This window comes from Pocillopora verrucosa, chromosome 3, assembly GCF_036669915.1.
Source record: "Pocillopora verrucosa isolate sample1 chromosome 3, ASM3666991v2, whole genome shotgun sequence".
Classification (NCBI taxonomy): domain Eukaryota; kingdom Metazoa; phylum Cnidaria; class Anthozoa; order Scleractinia; family Pocilloporidae; genus Pocillopora; species Pocillopora verrucosa.
Window position 1 is genome coordinate 8,192,916 of NC_089314.1, and position 18,923 is coordinate 8,211,838.

Consider the following 18,923-nt stretch of genomic DNA (forward strand, 5'->3'; position numbering starts at 1 on the left):
TATTGATCACTAGATGGGTTTCTTATGAACCAAAATATGACCAGCTCCCAGTTGGCTTGTAAGCTCAGTTGGTAGAGCTCTGCACCGGTATCGCAAAGGTCAGGGGAATCATCCTAAGCGGAAGCTGCGGGCGTGGACTAGGCTGTGTAGCTCAGTCTGTTATTTTTTTGTCACTTTTATTATTATCGTTTCTGGTATTTATGCTATCTATACAGAATAACTTACAAATCATCAAGAAGCTTCATCGCAGGGAATGTAGGTAAAAATTCAATCTGGTTGTCATATAAGTACCTGCGAAGACGAAAATTGTCATCGTAAGAGGTAGACGATGTTTGTACGTAATGAACGAACATGAGGAAAATAAAACTTACGGCTAATCCAGCTCAGGTAGTGATAATTAAATGCTAGGTAGTGAGAACAAGACACACGTATAAAGTAATACTCAGTACAGTAACACTTATGCGGCTATGTTATTACTTACAATCTTTTCACACTGTCGAGGCCATTGAATGCTCCTGGTTCAATCACGCTAATTTTATTGTCTTGAAGTTCTCTTAAATGATAAAACAATTACGTGAGGTCAGCCATTGGATGCCTCTATGATATTTCTTCACTGAATTACCTTCCTCTTTTTCAATGAAACCACTCCACGCGTTTTGGCATGGAGCTGTAATACGATAGCTCTAGTTAGGCTTAGGCGACTCCCCAAAGCATCGACAACTGCAGATGACAAATACTTACAATATCTCGAGGTTCTTTAGCTTGCTAAAGACGTTAGCCTCCACGGAAGCAATATTGTTGTCCGGTAGAAACCTAAAAAAACAACAAACAAAGAATTTACCTCACGTTTTGCTCGCATGATTTCACCAGATGACTTAACTACGGTAATGATATTTAACTTCATCATTGTTCTTGCCACTTAAATGGTTTCGGACAAAAAAACTAAAAACTAAACAGCAATGGACCCAAATAAAGAAGAGAAAATCAATTAGTGCATGCCATCTTTGATTTGAACAGTAATTAGTCGTCACAACGGGAAGTCAAACTGAATTAAATGCTTACAAATGTCGGAGGTTTTGAAATGGATCTAACCAACCAACAGGAATGGATGGAATCTGGTTATGGCGCAGTTCTCTGAGAATGATTGAATCATAGGAACAAATAAATAAATTAACATTTTATTGTTCACAACATAATCGAAAGAAGAATGGATGGACGGATAGAGCTAAATGATGACAGTAAATGTGAAAATGAAAGAGGGATACAATATCTGAAACAGCAAACTAAGTTGTGCGACTACCTCGAAATTTTCAAGTTTTCAGATTCGAACAGAGTTTCTTCCAGAGATGTCAAAGGTAATGCATTTTCTTTCAAACAAGTTATCATATTAGGTTTTAAAAGGGCGAACTCACAGGACCCTTGGGTCTTGTTTCTCCAAAGCCTTTGCTGGAAACATAACTAACTTGTTGTTTCTGAGCCGTCTGTAAGAACAAGCAAAATAGATGAAAAGGATCCACGCATTGTTCGAGGTTTGAATCGGATCCTATTTGGTTAAGTTAAAAGAAACATGTATGTACATATAGAAGTAGTTTATGGCAAACAGTAAATGTGGGTGGCTTCCTCGAACACTTACATTTGCCCATTGACTTTGACTCCTTTAAGTGAATCCTCGTGAAGGGTTTGGATTTCGTTGTGAGAGAGATCCCTAAGAACAAACCGAAGCGTTACTTGAGCTTCTGAGTGGCAAAGAACAATATTTGGGGTGCATGTGTCCCTGCATTCTCAGGTGTCCTAGTCCAGTATATTTAACAAATAGATTCCAAGTTGCCGTGCATCATCTGTAATCTATCACTGAAGAGACGCACGGCAACTTGGAATCTATTTGTTTTATATAATAAAGAATTTAAAATATACGGAAAAAAAGTTTTAATGATGACGTCATCTATACGTCTGTCCTCCAAAAGATCATAAGTGAAAACCAATCAGAATGCGTGCATAACTGAGCTTATTATATAACTTATTATCATCACCAGACAGCACGTTCAGAGCGAAAACTTGTTCCGGAGAGATTTAACTTAGTGGAATATAGGGCCTTTTTAACATACAAGGCTTAGCTTTCTACCGTCGAAACTTGAGTCTTTAAGAGGTGTAATTAGGATAGACGCGCCATATCGAAGAATTGTGTAACAGTTTTATTAGTAGAACTCCCTTAAAACCATTTATTTATTTATTGTAAGCCTGAAAAGAATTTGACTTTGCCATTGACAGCTTTGATGATCGTTTATGCAAACATAAATTATGCCAAGCACGTCATTTAGATTTCAGAGATTCTCCATTTACCGCTATTTAAGGGCAGAAATTTCGCAAAAAAGGGGAGTCCTTTTGAGAGAAACTTATTTATGCGAATTTTGGTCAGGGTGATTCTACCAATGAACCTTGCTACACCTGCCGTGATGGACCTTACAGTATTGCTCTTATTGTGGAACCACTGTCTCCAAACATCTTCTCTGTGATTGCTTGGATAGCATTGTTTTGAAGCATCCTATCGTAAAGAAAAACATATACCAAGTTCATTGTAAGCAAAAATTACAGTTGCTGAATAAATTAGTTAATTTTGCTACACAGTTGATCCACAATATGATTCTTACAAGTGTCTGACGTTAAATCTTAGAAAGGCGTTTTCTTCAACAGTTCGTATCTCGTTGTCATTCATTTCTCTATGGAGGTAAAAAGGATTAGTAAATACCTTAGCGACAGTAGCTTGTGTCGATATTTCATATTAAATGAGCCGTCCTATCTTTTTTTTCAGGGAAGGATTAGATTTAAATATATTTACGTCTCGAAATTTAATCATAACTGGCATATTCGAGTCATTATGGAGATGCTCGTGTTCTCGTTAGTCAAGGATCGTGACTTGGTGTTTTAATGCAATCATCGTATTCTACCACCCAGGCACTAATGTTCAGAAGACTCTACCACTGATCTCGCTATTTAATCTAAATGGTTAGGAAAAGCTGCGAGTGTTGTCTAATAGTTATTGTCTCTTCGTCTTAACTCGGGAATAATTGGACTTCATAATCAGTCAAATATAGCGCCAAATGGAAACTATTGTTTATAAATCAGTCAACCTTGCCAGAATATCAATGATTCTTTTGCAAATCATTGGCCATTGACACTACTGACAAATGAAAGGAAGTCTATTTCGTTCATTTAGGTTTCAATTAATGATACATACAAATCAAAGCTAACACGAACATCCCTGAAAGATTCAGAAGCAATCTTTTTCAACTCTAAGTTGCTAAGGTCTCTAAGAAAGGAAAAAAAGAGAGAAAAGACTTAAACAAAAATTGTGTGAAATAAAAAGTCTAATATCTGCAATAAACCAATCATCAAACAGAAAAGGCAACAAAATAGCGAGAAATGAGAATCTTTTTGCAATACTTACATATAGCATGCCTGCACATTATAAAACGCTCCAGAATCGACACTTTTCAGCAAATTGTATTTCTTGCTTGCCCCTCCAAATTCTCTATGCGAGGAAGGAAAAGATAAAATGAGAAACCAATGGTGGCGAGAATAAAGGCCATTCTAAAACGCTGTAACCTTTCGCTCTGGCTGCGTTAAATAAGCCTATAGGTTAGTCAGTTTCCATTATTCTTGGGAAAACGAAGAGTATAAGGAGAGGTCATGAGATTGGCTGGGGATGCTGGATTGACCTTTAGATTATGAGAAATTTCCATAGATTTTACCACCGTGTCGACTGTGTCGAATGATTGTTTTAATCCTAGTATTTCAAATTGCAACTGAATAGCAAAGACTAAAGGCAGTTGCCTGTCGCCTTGAAATAACTGAGCTATTTATTCTAAGGGAAGAAAAAGCAAGAAACCCCGAGCGATCTGGCTGAGGATTGAGTCGGTAGATAGTTCAATGGATAGCGTCGTATAATGATGGCACAATGACATTTATTAAGCCTGGTACATGTAATGAGCTTGAGCCCTAGAAATACTGGGTCGACTTAGCATAATATCAAAGTACTTCTATACTTACAGAGTACAAGCACTACCAGCAAATGATTGAAATGCACCGCTGTCAATTGACACTATTTCGTTTTCTCGGAATTTCCTAAGGGATTGGTAAGTTTCACAATTTTAGTTAGAATACCAAACTTTTAAAAGTTCATTTCTTGGTTTTTGTTTTGAGTTGTTACATTTTTGTTATTTGCGGCTCTATTGAACGGAAAACGGATCATAACGTGGCTGTGCAGATAGGTAGAAATGGAAAATCCAGCTAGCATATTGTGTGTCTCATTAATGACTAGCACATGCATTCAGTTGTTACAGTTAGTAAGTTGCATGATCAATCCAGAGGTATGCGTCCATTTTTCCTATCACGTACTTTTCTTTTATGAGACCACCGATTTTTCCAAGAAAAAATGATTTATGAACATATTACTTAATGAGAAAATGAATCTCAGAAAAAATAAGAAAAAGGCCGGGCGAGTTAGAATACAATTGCAAAGTAGTTTGGAGAAATTGGCTTGGATGAGTTGCAGAAACGTAACATGTCTTGGCTTTATCTACGTTATTGAGTCAACTATCTCTATCACTTACCATATGGTCCCACTACTGCTTCTGCTATTACCGCAGCCACCGCTGATGCATCTGATGTTTACAAAGGTTCCGTTTGCGATCGATGTTATTCTATTCTTTGAGAAGTTTCTGAAGAAATTGAACAATTAGGATGAAATACACACGAATACACTCTCAGTCTTGCCCATTGAAGAACGAGCATATTTAAATCGTAACATTCACTTATTAACCATTTTAGAATTTTTGTGCTCCAAAAGCGAGTATTACGTCTAATCTACTTTGTTGATAGAAAAGAACATGCAATCCCCTTATTTGTAAATGCGAAAATTCTTCCTATTACCTTTTTATATAATGAAGCTGTATGTAAATTAATGCTCGATGTTCATAACAATAGTGCACCTTCTAACATCACGAAACTTTTTACGAGAACTTCAAACATCCATACATATAATACTCGCTCATCAACGTCACAACTCTTTAGCGTTAAGTACTCTAGGCTTAAAATACAAAAAAAAAGCCTTTTCACGTGTTGGTGTCAAAGTCTGGAATCAGATGCCTAATGAATACAAAAATTTGGCAAAGAAATCCTTCAAAAAAAGAAACAAAAAGAGCTCTTCTCAATATTCTAGAAACTAAAGATTCTTATATGGAACCTGATGAGATAATGCTAAAAGTCAAACACAGCAAAATTAAATCAAATCGAACCAGTTCTACAATAATTTTCGTACACTTAGAAACGCTAGGACTTTTCCTCCTTTACAATGAATATCTGCCATTTTCCTTTTTTTGTGTATCTTTTTGTCCTTTTATGTTATATTTCTTCATTTCCGTTTTATTTCCAGTGTTATTAAATTTAGTCAGTTAAAAATAATAAAAAAAAATTTGACCCGCCTCGATTAGCATTTGCTATCTATCTTGCTATCTTTTAATATGTGAGAAATAAAAAATAAAAGTGTAAAAGTGTGTGAAGAATCTATTTACTGAAGAAGAAAACGTCGAACTGGTATCATTTGATCAGCAAGGACGTGATCACAAGATATGCGTAGAGCATTTTGTTAATGAGCGAAAAAATAATGTTACTTACATGTTATTCATCTGTTTGTTATGAAAGTCGCCACCATTTGGCAGAGAAGTGAGCTGGTTATCTTGGAGTTTTCTGTGAAAGAAGGAGAGTGATGTTCCAGTCACCTGTCCTCATATTTTTTTCGGTTTTGCTAAGTTTGACAGTAGCTTCCCTTTACGAAGATTTTATCAATTGATTTGATGATGTAAGTAGGCCTCTGTAAAGCGCTTAAAAAATTGAGGTTTCGAGCATTAGCCCCTCTGCAGTTGATTAAGGCACGACCAGTGAAAGAAAAACATTCATGTAAACATCGAGCCACATACTGCCTATTTCAAGGTGGGTCGATACGATGAGCAGTAAAATGTAATGCACTTAGGTGAAGACTGAGAGATGTTTTTCAATTCTATAAACCGATATCTATCCTAATCCCCGCCATCCTTAACCATCATTATTACCTTTTTGGTTTATTCTCACATATCTCTAGTTTTTGTCTGCCTTAAAAATCGATTATTTCTCAGTTGAATGATATTTAGAGATAACAAATAAGACCAATCAAAAGAAATGATTATGTAATTAGGAGCCAATAGGAGCTCGATCTAGAAACCAACCAACTGCCTGCGAGACTAAACCTCAATTAGTTTCAATTTTGCATTTGATTGGTTGAGAGACTGGCGCGAACTTTGTGAACCAGTCACAGAGCGTGGTGAAGCAAAGGCAATACATTCCGATTTTTTTACGACACACAATTATATTGCTCTGGGCAATCCACCTACAGGCGACTGAACCCTTTTACTCCTGCAAAAGTTCCGTCTTCAATGAGTGCTATTTCGTTTTGATCCAAATCCAAAGTGGCTACATTGACAAGGTCCCGGAAGGAAATCTTCAGGATACGCCCGATTTGGTTTTCACCAAGGTCACTGAAAAGAGAAATGCATTGAACAAGTACGCTTTGTAAACCATCTTATGTCGAAACATCGCTACGTGGCACTTTGTGCAAACAGACGGAATATTTCGATTACTGTAAGAACCAATTCCCAAATTGCGATAGAGTGCCCTTCTGTTAGGTGTATTATACCTTATGTGATTCGACATTCTTTTAATGCAATCGCCCATGCGATGTTGTAAACCAACAAGGTAAAAGATAAAACACCAAATAACACAAATTATACAACGCGCACAAAAAAAAAAGACAACAAAAATAAAGAAGGGTCAAGGGTCATAGGGTCAAGTTCAGGAGTGGTGAACTTACAGTCGCATGTTTAAAGTAACTTGTTATACTTACAGCCAAGTTAAACTCGTAAGTCCATGAAAGGCTGTGTCTGGGATAGCATTGATTTGATTCTTCCTCAACCCCCTGGAACAAAAAATAATAATTATATGTTGGAAAAAACGTTAGGAATGTATTGATTCACGGTTCAATTATTCTAAATATACTAAATCTACCTTAGCACATCTTAAAACTTTTATCGTCCTTATGTCTTGTATTTCTAAGCAGTCAAGCTTTGTTTTGATTTAGTTAAATATTTTTTGTACTAAGATTACATGACACTTACAACTGAGTCAGTTTGGTCAGGTTTGTGAACTGATTCTCATGTTTAAAGTTAAAGCGATTTCCCTCCATATGTCTAAAATGGAAGCAATTCAAACACGTAAAGAAACACTAGTTATTAAATGCATGGGATAAGAATACCATCATATAGTCCTACATCTACAATTTAATTAATATCTGGTTCATGATCTAATCTTCTTAGTTTTGGGACATGTCAATGCGTAATATCAACCTTGAATGGTGCAAAATTTTGTCCATACCACTTATGGACAATACAGCGTGGAAATACTGATCTGTGGCTCCCAAAAACGTTTCCAGTCAAAGCCTCCCTGTTACTGGATGGAAACATGGACGACGAGTTTTACGATTGTTCTCCACTGTTTATTCATCACCTAGCAGCTTTGCCTCATCACTTATATCCTTTAGGTCTCTCTAACTTCACCTTCATAAAAAAGAGTAATAGAAGACACTTACATCTGCTTGATATTCCCATTGAAGGCACCATTTTCTATGGTGACGATTTTGTTGTATTGCATTTGCCTGTCGATGGAAAAATTAATGAAGTTTAACTGTAAGGCTTAAGCGGTAAGTTAAGGGAATAAATCAAAATCGTAGAATTCAGTTCCCAGGCAAACGGACAACACACTTCCTAAGAAAAAATAAACTCTCTATACTTACAGGTATCTGATGGTGTCCAGCTCGGAAAACGTCCCCTTCAGAATGTATGTGAAGCTGTTTCCCCTTAAATCTCTGATGAAAAGAAGGATATATCCCCTTCGTTAATAATATGATATGCGGCAAAATTTCGCGTGATAAACGTTATTTTGTAAACTTACAAGCTATCAATCGATGGAAGTCGGCTTTTCCCTTGAATTGCAAAAGGAACATAATGAAACTTGTTCCAATCAAGATGCCTAAAAAGGGAGAAATGCATATGACATGAGGTTTTGTACAGCAAACTCAAATATGGAAGGAATGAAGGGTGAGTTTCGTATCAGTTTCACACTAAATACTTAAAATTTAGCCTGATATTCTCCTGCAATTTTTTTTCTAAATGTTCTTACTACTTTTTACAGAGTTATTTGATTAAAGTCACAAATCACTTACAAAACTGTTAATCTTGTGAGATTCCTAAAAGCATTCGGATGTACAATCGAATTCACCAGTTTATTAGCGCTCAAGAAACTAAATAAAAATTGAAAAAAATTGGTAATTAGATAAAGGAAATAGAGTAAATCAAAATCTAATTAACATACTCATAATCATCATTGTTTCAAAATTTCATCGATGAACCAGAATTCGCACTACATATGCAAAGAATGATAAGATTGAAGTTACTGGAAGATCCTAATGGGTACGTCCCATCACGTCAACACTGAAAATATTCGGAAAATATTATTTGGCGGATTTGTACTAGTTTGAACTTTATCTCACATCATTAACTCACAGTTCATTCAGTTTGCTTAACATCCACAAGTCATCTTCTGCAATGCGAAGAATGCGATTTGAATGAAGAAACCTGGAAGAGGCAGTTATTTCAGCGTCTAAACAATTTAAACATAACGAAAAAATCGCAGCTCAACGACAACAACGAAGACAACAATTAAAGTGAAAAAGATGCAGACATCGCTATTTCCTTAGTTGTTTGTTTATTGGTTTTTAATACCAGTAACTTGTTAAATCGATACAGCAAATTTTGAACTGAGGCTTGTTCATCGTGTGTTTACTTCCGTTGCATTCGCCAGGATTCCCTTAGATTAATGAATGCCAAATAACCACTCGACATCGATACGTCCGGGCAGTTTTTTTCGCTGAAATCTACACACGAAGGTGCGCAAGTCTCAAAGAAGCATACTTACAGTTTTTCCAAGTTCGGTGTGTTCTCGAATGGTTTGTGTTTCGCTTTGAGAACACTAGAAAGCAATTGAAAACATCACTGATAGAGCAAGTGTCGAGTCTAAAGCTCAAAAAGTTACATTTTAAAAGAGGTTATGATATACTACTTACGCATGTAGATTTTCCAAGTCAGGCGGGAAGTCGTCTTTATCGTAACTTGGTAGCGCCTCGATTTCGTTGTTTTCCATATGCCTAAGAATATGGTTAGTTAGGTGAAACCTAGTCGAGCTACAGAACTGACAGGCTCTGGAAAAAGGCCTTTCGCCAATTAAAATGTGCAACGAAATATAACAAACTAATTTGGTTTTATCAACTGAGCTGATAACGTAAATTGGCCACTGCAAAAGAAACATCAGCTATAGAAACTCCTTGGGTGGCCAATTTACATTATCAACTCAGTTGATAAAACCAAATTATCTTGCTATACCGCCTTGCATATGTAGAAACACAGTTTCCTTAGAAACGTGCCACCTTTATAAAATATAACAAAGTTTGTCTTAAGCCCAGCTCCAAGGAATCAAAACGCGGTACTTTTTACGCCATCGGTCCGGTAACAATTTATTGATCATTTTTCTCAACAGACTCCTTCAAAATGTTTTTTAATGACAACGTGAACACTTACAGAAACTTTAAAGCAGGTCTTAACTCGTAGGATAGTGATGGATGTGGAAATGTTCGAAATCCGTTGTTGTTCAGCCATCTACGAGAAAAAATAAACATTTTATTCACCTTTTTTACAACACTGGCTTAAGACTTTGGTTTCCTGTTTTTCAGTTTTTGTTTCGTTTAGTGGCGTCCTCAGCAAACAAAAAAGGGCAACAATAAAACACGATTAAAGGTAAAGAAACAAAAGAGCAAAAAAAAAATGAATGTGAACGAAAGGAAAATTAAACGGTATATCGTCGCTTTCCAGGTTTCAGAACACAGAATATTTCGAGAATTATCAACTTAATATTTGTAAAGATGCAAGATATACTTACAAGTCTTCCAAAGCAGGTAGATTGACAAATGAGTTAAACATCACGTGACGTGTTTTGGGATCCTGTCCCATTAGCACCCTGGAAGAAAAAAAAGGGAAAAGAAACAATAAGCAACCTCACCAACATTAGCCATCGCCTTAAGACAATTTGGACAGCAACGTCGAATGAAATCAAATCTTCATTTAATGCAATATGAAGAAGATACACCTTTACGTTAATGATTAAACTGTTGGCTGTAAACTTAAACTTTGATAACCTCGTAAGGCTTGGCATTTGAAAGGCTGTGGGTCACTAAATAAGGCACTTGTTACATCCACCACTTCAATAAGATTTTTAATTTGTTTTCAAATTAAGAACGTTATCAAGGGCTATCCTAGTCAGGTTACAAATCGGATGACAACTATCTCTGTGTCGAGTTTTCCATGCGTGTTAACGGATAGGGGTTCGTTAAACTCACAAGCATTTTAGTTTGGGAAGATCCTGGAACGCAGGGCTAAATCCTTGTCCAGCGATGGTCTCTAGCTTGTTGCCCAATAGGTCTCTGTAAGGCAAGCAAAATAGACATCAACTGTTTCGAAAAATGACCAACCAAAAAACAAAAACAAAGCAACTATAAAGCGTGTTCTTATTGTTGTATTTTAAGTCAATCTCTCCTTATGATTTATTGCTCTATTGCTTTACATACACATGTTTTAGTCTCAATAGAATAAACTGAACTCACAGATGCAGTAGCTCTGGTATATTGTAGAAAACCTTCGGACCAATAAGTTCCAAGTCATTATCATGTAATTCCCTGACAGACAAAAAAACAAATAGATCAAACTCGTAACTTTCAACATTTGCATCAGATACACGATCTTTTGTTTCAGTTTGGTTAATACAAAAAGAGCCAAACGGCAACTACTCAAAACGTTTTATCGTATCTCAGAAGGTCTAACTTAATTGTATCTTTCACAAGCCTTCCTGTCCTATTCTGCCTAGTACCTGCAGATTAATCAGACGCTGTAGAGCCTTTTCACAAACCTTCTTTTCTCATTCCGCCTAATCTCAGGTAACTATTTACTTACAGAACTTGCAGATGAATCAGATGCTGTAGAGCCTCTGGGGCTATGCTGCTTATAGCATTATTGCTCAAGTTCCTGAAATAAATTAATGGCCTTTGATACTTTTCCGTCTGTAATATATTAGGAAATGCGCGTGCGCTTAGTCATGTATGTCTGAACTCGCAAAATTAGATAGATGGATAGATTGACAGAAAGACAGAGAAAAAAATGGATGGAAAGATGAATAAATGGATAGATAGAAAGATAGATATGTAAATAGTTAGATAAAAAGATGGAAAGATAGAAATATAGAGAGATATATAGATAGATAAATAAATAAATAGAAAGATAGATGGATAGATAGATAAATACTAAGATAAAAAGATAGAAAGATAGATAGATAGATAGAGAAGAAGATAGTTAGAAAGATGGATAAATGGAAACAGAAATAAATAGATAGATAGAAAGATAGATAGAAAAATAGAAATATAGATAGATAGAAAAATAGATAGATATATTGATAGAAAGATAGAGGAAAATAATGATAGAAAGATGGAGAAATGAATAGATAAATAGATAGAAAGATAGATAGATAGATAGTAAGCTAGAAGGATAGAAACATACATAGATAGATAAACAGATGGATATATAGATAGGTAGAAATATAGCTAGATAGATAGACAGATAGATAGATAGATAGATATATATAGATAGATAAATAAGTAGATAAATAGATAGATGGAAAGATGGATAAATGGATAGATAAATAGATAGATAGAGAGATAGAAGGATAGAAATACAGATAGGTAGAAAGATGGATAGATAGGTAGACAGATAGATAGATCGAAAGATCGAAAGATAGAAAGATCGAAAGATAGAAAGGTAGAAAGATAGATGGATAGATAGATAAAGCGGAAAAATTTTTTCAGTAGATTACTTACAAATGTAGAAGCTGAGAATTATTTCCATAAAATGGTTGCAGATTGGGACATGTGATTGACGTTATTTCGTTGTAGTCAACGGATCTTCAAGATAAAACAATAAAAATAGCATAAAACTTGCCAGTCAGAAAACAAAACTAGGGGAAAATGGTCTGCTCTCCTCACTTATTTTGTTTGTTGGACTCTTAATTTGGGTCAAAATTTGACACTTTTTCGCGCATGCAAGCTGGTGGTAAGTCCCTATACTACTTCTGTTACGAGGAAAGCAAAGAAACAATCCAAGAGACAAACAAACGCACTTAAAATATGTCACCGGTTGTAGGAAACGACTTTTCTTTCTTCTTGTTGCTATAAAGTTATAGGTTACACGTCTACACAATTTGCCACTACAGAAATGTTGAAATGTGTAAATAGGTCGTACTTTGATAGCGGTGGAAAAATAGTCAATAGAAATAATGTGTTTTAGAAACCTTACTCACAGGTATTCCAAAGATCTACAGTTGATAAAAGCAGCTCCTGGAAACCGTTTTAACTTGTTCTTACTCAGAGCTCTGAGGCAGAAAGAAGAAAGGACAGAAAATCAAGCAAACACATATCAATTGCGAGCTATTATCATTACACTCCAAATCATAGTGACTAGAACAATATCTTAACAGCATAGTATGTGGAATTCTGTTACATAGTAACAGAAACAGAGGACAAAAATTCAGAAATGGCCATATCCTGCTGAAGGAGGACTAAACTACATGAAAAGACAATAACGGCAACAGGAACATTATAAAGAATCGAGATCCATGCTGACAGAGAGGACAACTCAACTTTCTCACATGTATTTCAAATTTGGCAGATCAAACCACTTTTCAGGGATCCAGTCAAACTCGTTGTCAATGAGAATTCTGCAAGATGAAGAAGTAAGGAAATACAATCATATGGAATTAGAAAAAGTACAGTGGATGTCTTTTCAAATTCAACAAACTATGTAAACTTACATCTTCTCTAAATTCTTGGGCAAAGCAGTGTAATTGTGGCGCCAAAGCCTTATCTTGTTCTGATATAAATCTCTGAAATGTGATTCATTTAAAATTAATTAGAATAATGAATCTCTGAATAGAATGAAAACAAAAAACAAAAAAAACAAAACAAAAAAACGTTCTCAGCATGATATCCAATTGATATCAGCAAAAAAAACAAACGTTTAAGAATGGCTAACATATCAACAGGTTACTGAAGGAATGAATACATAAATGAGTAAAGAAATAGTTGAAAGGAAAAATCATTCTATTAGATTACACGAAACAACCAAGGAATAAACAAGCATATGAATTTAATGACTGAAGAAAGGCACAAGCCTCAATACAACACCCCACACTTCAAATGAGTTACACTTACAGCTCTCGCAAGGCTGTGTTGGTGGACAAGTCCGGAAAATCGTTGAGGTTATTCATAGCCAGATTCCTGTTACATACATATACAATGGAAAAGACATGAATTACATTTTCATCTTCCCGCAGTCTGTACTCTACTAATTTCTCTTACCTCCTATGAATTTGCTAAGTTTCATGGATACAAACACTTACAATTCTTGAAGTTCCGTCAAGTTGTGAAATGCTTCTTCTTCGATGTCTTTCAGCTGAGAATTAAAGATTTTGCTACGCAAAAAGAAATGATAAATTTTCTCTTTAGTATTTTGGCATATGTTTCTGTGGATACAATGAGTCTGATATAAAGCTTGCGTACAATTTCCGAGAAAACGATTCGACAATTTTTTTAAAAATTTCCATGATAAGGATATTGCCTCGGAAATTTAAAACACAGAAATGTTTGTTAATCATAGTTCTTATACTTTGGTTAAATTAAATATGTTGGCAAAAAGGTTGGCAATAAGGCCAAATATTCCGTTTAAAATCTATAATTCAACCTGCACCATATAGACTATTCGAACAAAGGAGGGCCATCCTTAAAACAAGCGAAGTGGCATAAAGCGACTAAGATTATGGTCTCTCCCCCCCGATGGAACTCTAGACATTTGCAGGTTATTCTGCAGCATTTCGTCAGGCTTCCCTGAGAGTTGGCTGGTTATACTCCTACTGTGGGTGGTAAGAGACATGTGAAAGTATAGTGTCTACAAGAAAACAAAGGAATGACGCAGTAAGAACCACGACTTCTTAATCATCGCCTCATCATTGAAAATTCGTTTTGTGAAATTTATTCCAACATCTGAGCGTGCTTCCTAAATTTAATATGCCACTTTCGCATACTTAAGTTTTTTTCGTGTCTCTCTAAAAATACTTCTTACATTTCCTTCAATTTCCTTGGTAACTGACCATTCCTAACAACTCTTATGACTCTGTTTCGTACGTATACAGTCCTGTAACGAAACAGAAATTTAAGAACGTGTTAATGTAAGCTATAAATTTTCGTTCGCCTTACTATGGTAATTAACACTAAGGCACGCCAGAGGTAATTTGAAAGCTATAAATGAAACATGAAGGATCATCTTTAAATACGCATAGTTACCAAGCAAAAACTAATCTATAATTATCAGTAATGGTCAAAAATTAAATTTAGATGAAATCGTGTTTTAGAGCCTCCTGCCGGAGCAATAATGAACACGTGCATTCTGATATTAACTGGATGACTAACGAATGTTTCATAGATATTCTTACAGGGTTATTTAATAATGTGATACGTTTCAGCCTAGATTTCAGAGCGATATCATAATATTATGTAGAGAATGACCTCTAGAAAAGTAGGGGAACGATATTTAATGCAGAAACAACGTATTTCATCGTAACGTTATAGCAACGCGAGTGTAAAATGCTGTAAACTTCCAGTTATAAATATTTTTGCAAATCATTAATTCATTTAATACTTTTCTATACTTCTTGAAATCAAATTTACCAAATGCGTGCGTTTCGTAGACTCATGGCCACATGGCCTTAACTGGATGCGTTAAAGGCATTGATACGTGATTACTGAGCGCCAGAACTCTGTATCATAAGAATGAGGAAAGGAAAAAAACTTTGAAAAAGATGATGACAGAATGGTCGACTCACAGTTTTTTCAGTGACTCCGGACAATCAAGCTCTTCTGTTACTTCGTCGCAAAGACAATTAAGACATTTTCCTGTACCTCTGGTTTCTGAATATTCTCGTTGATACCCTTTTCTCCCATCGTTAAAATTATTCCAAAGTCCCTCCCAATCGGGAGGGTATCCCAACGAGGGATATCTTTGCGTCCAATATGAATAACCGAGGAATGTCTGTGTCCCATGAGTGGGCACCGACACAACAAGATTAGGAAATAAAATGGGCAATAAAATGAATATTTTATGTAGCGATTTCATCGTTGGAGGACACGACATTGTGTCCAAAACAACTTGATGAAAATTATCCCGTGTTGATAGCGACATTCCTAGTGCTTTTTCTCGTCCAACGTCTAAGATTCCGCAATCGCGTAGGTCAGTGACTTTTAGGGAAAGTTGGAATTCTTTTACAATTCATCGAAATGTCATGTCTTGAACAAACGAAAAGCACTCCGCAAATATTGCAGATGAGTAGACCTGAGGGTATGTTAAAGAGTAGTGATCTGTTTGCTTAACCCGACAGCGTGTTTTGAAAGCGCACAAGAGCATTATTAATGAAAAAAAGAAATGATGGAGAAAAGAATAGTTTCTAGTAAGTTGCTGAATTAACCAATACGTCCAAGAACTCCAACTGCAGTATTTTGTCGCGATAAAGTCAGGCACGTCTGAATTGTTGTCTTCAACATTATTTATCAGATCAATTCATTAACTTAACTGATTAATAAACTTGAAATCAGGTACCTAGCAATTGTTTGAGAGGCAAGAGGGAAATAGGCAAAATGGTGCGAGGGAGGTCTCAAAAAACTGAATTTGTTGCTCCTACATTGACTTAAATTGCTCTGTTCTGCTATCGGGTTTTCCTTCCCCTCGATCCGCGATGCATGCTGAGCAAATACCTAAGTAAGCACTGTCAACTTACATAATGTCTTTTAAAATCGAATGTTCAATTTTTATTCACAACAGAAACTCATATCTTTGTTTCTCTAAGGCCCGGACGGGTTCGCAGAGAAGTAGAGCACTGTCAGCAAACATGACCTTTAAAATTTCAACGCATAATTTTCCATTGATACTGATTAGATTTGCAAGTCTGAAATTTTCTTGCCGTCCAAGCTTTTAGGGCTCTGAAATAAACGTTTGGTAATTTAACAAGTGTAGCCACAGTTTCCTAGTATGTCGGCAAACAACTGAAGTTAGAAATCTTGACGCTATTTTCTGCTATTCACTACAAAATGCTGTGCTGTTCACGAGCATTTCATCTGTAAAAGGTTAGGGTTAATTAAATAAACTCACCGAATGGCTAAAAACACAATAGAATAATAGACAACAAAGTGTACTTACAATTTACCAGGGCTACCAAAACACCTAAGCTCTTGCTTGAAATCATCACATTGACAGCCCGTGCATTCTTGTACCGCCGTCTCAGAGGAAGCTCGCTTATACTGAGTCCGACCACTGTAGTGATTATTCCAGAAGCCATTCCAATCTGAGTAATCCAAGGACGGATACCGGCGCGTCCAGTAATCATAACCAAAAAATCTTTGCGAACCGTGGTACGGGATGGATTCGGTTGAATTCAAAACCAATACGATAACTGTGAATAAAATCAACGGGAACGTAAAAGCGCCGAGCATTGTGGCAATGATAAAAATGTCCTTCAACGGAAATAGAAAAGCTTGATGTATATAGTAAACATAGTGAGATTTTTTGGTTGCCAAAGATGTTCTTGGATCGTAGGCTTATAATAGACCTTTCATGTTTCTATTGTTGACCTCAGGAGAGCTGTCAACATGAGTAAACAGAGGTAGCAGATTGGGAAATTTAGGTCAACACAAAATAAGTCAAATATTAACCATTCCAGCACAATTTAATTTCCTCTGCTCTCTTGCGGATTTCTAACCATATAATTACATGCCCGCCTCACTTACTTCTGTATTTATGAATCACAAGTGAAAGTATTACATAAACATAGTGGGGAATTTGGTTTAATCCCTAAAACTTGAAATGGAACCATACAAAATGCAATTCACTCAATTTTATAACAAAAATTGGTTGCTGACATCCAACGTATAAATATCAGAATGTTATCGGCAAAAAACTGAAAACTGCGAAGGTAGACAATACAGTGTAATTCTCTACAAGTTTCCTAAATGGAATGATATATGGAAGTGATAGGAAAACTTAACTTAGCTTGCTTCAAACTGGTGAATAGTTAGACTGACGGATGCATTTTAGAACAAGTGACAATGTGGGCTCGTTCAGTGGTGATATTTCCGTTCGGGCGATTTAAACCTCCTTCTTCACTCAATTCGCATCAGGCTCTGTTTTTAGCCACTTTTCGAGAAATAGGCTCGTGATCGTCTCTCTCCTACCAAGAGAGTAGATGATACGCAATATAGAGGCAAACAAGCCACAGGAATGAGCGAACAAACGATTACAGGAAAGAGCAAAATGAAAATTTAAACTTTAGCCTTGGTCAGTTCTTCACAAAGAAACTGTGTGAGTCTTTAAAAAAGTAATTTGCTGACTTTAAACATTTTTTCCTTCAAAATTTGATCTCGAAACTACTGACACCCATCCAAAGATAACTTTCCTTCATTGTATGCAAATCTTCTCATGTTTGGAATGTAAGATCACAGTGCTTTTTTTCCTGGGTTAAACTAAAATCATGAATTTCAGTGCATCTTTGGCTTTAAAAGGCCAAAATGACATTGTTTATTTTGTGGACTCTAGAAATTCTGTGAATCTTCATGTCAAAATATCCATTTAATTAGTTAATTGAGAAATGTTTTTGTTCAATCCTAACCTTTTTTGGAATATTTTTACCCAACGCTTTTAAAGGTAGAATTGTTATAGTGTAAGTGGCCTCCCTTAGGGCACAATGTTCTTATGCAAACGCGACTGCGATGGTGAAATACAAATCAAAAATTGGAAAAATAAACTTGTCTCATTGTTTTGCATATGACACACATGAAAAATAAATTGAATGTTTTTACAGGATATGCCAAGTTTATTTTTTAAAAGTAGCAATAAGCCTGTAAAATCCAAAACTCCCGGTAAATTCAAGTGAGTGAAATAACGAATTGAAAATTGTTTGACGAACTCAGCCCGGTGAGAATCGGGGTAATTCACATTTATTTTTGCAGGCTGAGTCCTCCTCAGTCTTCCCATTTCAATAATTATTTTCGCAGTTCCTCGATCTATTTTTTCTGTGTCGGGTTCCAAAGATGATAAAAGGGGAAAACTTAGCCGTCTGTCCCAAGTAAAACTGCGTCTTATCGAACAGAAATTAATGTTGATTTCCTCTTAATCTACCCATATTAAAAGAGATCCGCTCGTTTAAAAAAAGAAAAATATAAGAATAATAGTAATAATAACAACAACAATAATAATAATAATAATAATAATAATAATAATCCTCATCATCATCATCATCAACTGCTGCCTTCCTTATTAAATGAATCGACTTTCCTACTGCACTTCACTGACTGATTTGATTTTCTGACACTCATACTCTATCAGTCGAGGACCTGCTGTGTTGTGGGCCGAGAATATTTGTACTAACAGAGCTTCAGCACCTTGCAACTGTCACGTTTAGTAACCGAAATGACATATGACTAGCTAAACCCAAATACTTACAGTGCATAACTTGGCTTGCAAGTATTGACGCAATGTCATGAATGTTGGCTGAATAAACCCATCGGTTGTCGTGTCAGATTAAATATGCTGTGCTCAATTTCAAAGGCAGTCGGATTAATTTATCTTGCCGCGGGAACTCAA

General features: G+C 35.9%; 3 protein-coding genes across 5 annotated transcripts in view; all 3 read right to left on the reverse strand.

Annotated features, from left to right (window-relative positions):
• LOC131782843 (uncharacterized) overlaps positions 1–13,116 on the reverse strand; it is a 35,038-nt gene extending 21,922 nt beyond the window's left edge. Inside the window, exons 1-32 of one of the 3 annotated variants that reach the window (XM_059099574.2) lie at positions 13,051–13,116; positions 12,889–12,957; positions 12,541–12,612; positions 12,062–12,145; positions 11,145–11,216; positions 10,799–10,870; positions 10,535–10,618; positions 10,078–10,155; positions 9,720–9,797; positions 9,209–9,289; positions 9,061–9,114; positions 8,649–8,720; positions 8,309–8,386; positions 8,038–8,115; positions 7,880–7,951; positions 7,676–7,741; positions 7,206–7,277; positions 6,935–7,006; positions 6,426–6,569; positions 5,674–5,745; positions 4,611–4,718; positions 4,048–4,122; positions 3,446–3,529; positions 3,236–3,307; positions 2,649–2,717; positions 2,465–2,542; positions 1,634–1,705; positions 1,413–1,481; positions 1,063–1,134; positions 742–813; positions 482–553; positions 226–291 (exon numbers count right to left, since the gene is read on the reverse strand). In XM_059099574.2, the coding sequence (XP_058955557.2) occupies positions 226–291; positions 482–553; positions 742–813; positions 1,063–1,134; positions 1,413–1,481; positions 1,634–1,705; positions 2,465–2,542; positions 2,649–2,717; positions 3,236–3,307; positions 3,446–3,529; positions 4,048–4,122; positions 4,611–4,718; positions 5,674–5,745; positions 6,426–6,569; positions 6,935–7,006; positions 7,206–7,277; positions 7,676–7,741; positions 7,880–7,951; positions 8,038–8,115; positions 8,309–8,386; positions 8,649–8,720; positions 9,061–9,114; positions 9,209–9,289; positions 9,720–9,797; positions 10,078–10,148 (1,919 nt within the window). In that variant the 5' untranslated portion in view covers positions 10,149–10,155; positions 10,535–10,618; positions 10,799–10,870; ... (3 more) ...; positions 12,889–12,957; positions 13,051–13,116. Of the gene's footprint in view, positions 1–225; positions 292–481; positions 554–741; positions 814–1,062; positions 1,135–1,412; positions 1,482–1,633; positions 1,706–2,464; positions 2,543–2,648; positions 2,718–3,235; positions 3,308–3,445; positions 3,530–4,047; positions 4,123–4,610; positions 4,719–5,673; positions 5,746–6,425; positions 6,570–6,934; positions 7,007–7,205; positions 7,278–7,675; positions 7,742–7,879; positions 7,952–8,037; positions 8,116–8,308; positions 8,387–8,648; positions 8,721–9,060; positions 9,115–9,208; positions 9,290–9,719; positions 9,798–10,077; positions 10,156–10,534; positions 10,619–10,798; positions 10,871–11,144; positions 11,217–12,061; positions 12,146–12,540; positions 12,613–12,888; positions 12,958–13,050 lie in introns of those variants that run through there. The other 2 variants (XM_066164329.1, XM_066164330.1) reach the window with 2 other exon arrangements.
• LOC136279515 (leucine-rich repeat protein soc-2 homolog) lies at positions 10,531–13,506 on the reverse strand. Its single transcript, XM_066163452.1, has 7 exons — positions 13,451–13,506; positions 13,051–13,122; positions 12,889–12,957; positions 12,541–12,612; positions 12,062–12,145; positions 10,799–10,870; positions 10,531–10,618 (listed from the first exon to the last, which is right to left on the reverse strand). Exons 1-7 carry the CDS (start codon positions 13,504–13,506, stop codon positions 10,531–10,533), a joined length of 513 nt encoding a protein of 170 aa, XP_066019549.1.
• Positions 13,507–13,634: 128 nt separating this feature from the next.
• On the reverse strand, positions 13,635–15,409 carry LOC136279516 (uncharacterized). Its single transcript, XM_066163453.1, has 3 exons — positions 15,118–15,409; positions 14,358–14,429; positions 13,635–13,710 (listed from the first exon to the last, which is right to left on the reverse strand). The coding sequence occupies exons 1-3, from the start codon at positions 15,405–15,407 to the stop codon at positions 13,635–13,637; spliced, it is 438 nt and encodes a 145-aa protein (XP_066019550.1). The 5' UTR covers positions 15,408–15,409.
• Between the last annotated feature and the right edge of the window lie 3,514 nt (positions 15,410–18,923).

Excerpts from the sequence above, each read along its gene's own strand:
- LOC136279515 (XM_066163452.1), bottom strand. The coding sequence starts at position 13,506 with ATGAATAACCTCAACGATTTTCCGGACTTGTCCACCAACACAGCCTTG. Across the intron at positions 12,146-12,540 it reads TGTAGATCTTTGGAATACCT|ATCCGTTGACTACAACGAAA; the intron begins GTGAGTAAGGTT and ends TTTATCTTGAAG. Across the intron at positions 10,619-10,798 it reads ATACCAGAGCTACTGCATCT|AGACCTATTGGGCAACAAGC; the intron begins GTGAGTTCAGTT and ends CTTGCCTTACAG.
- LOC136279516 (XM_066163453.1), bottom strand. The coding sequence starts at position 15,407 with ATGAAATCGCTACATAAAATATTCATTTTATTGCCCATTTTATTTCCT. Across the intron at positions 14,430-15,117 it reads CCGGAGTCACTGAAAAAACT|GACTGTATACGTACGAAACA; the intron begins GTGAGTCGACCA and ends GTTTCGTTACAG. Across the intron at positions 13,711-14,357 it reads CCAAGGAAATTGAAGGAAAT|CAAAATCTTTAATTCTCAGC; the intron begins GTAAGAAGTATT and ends CTTTTTGCGTAG.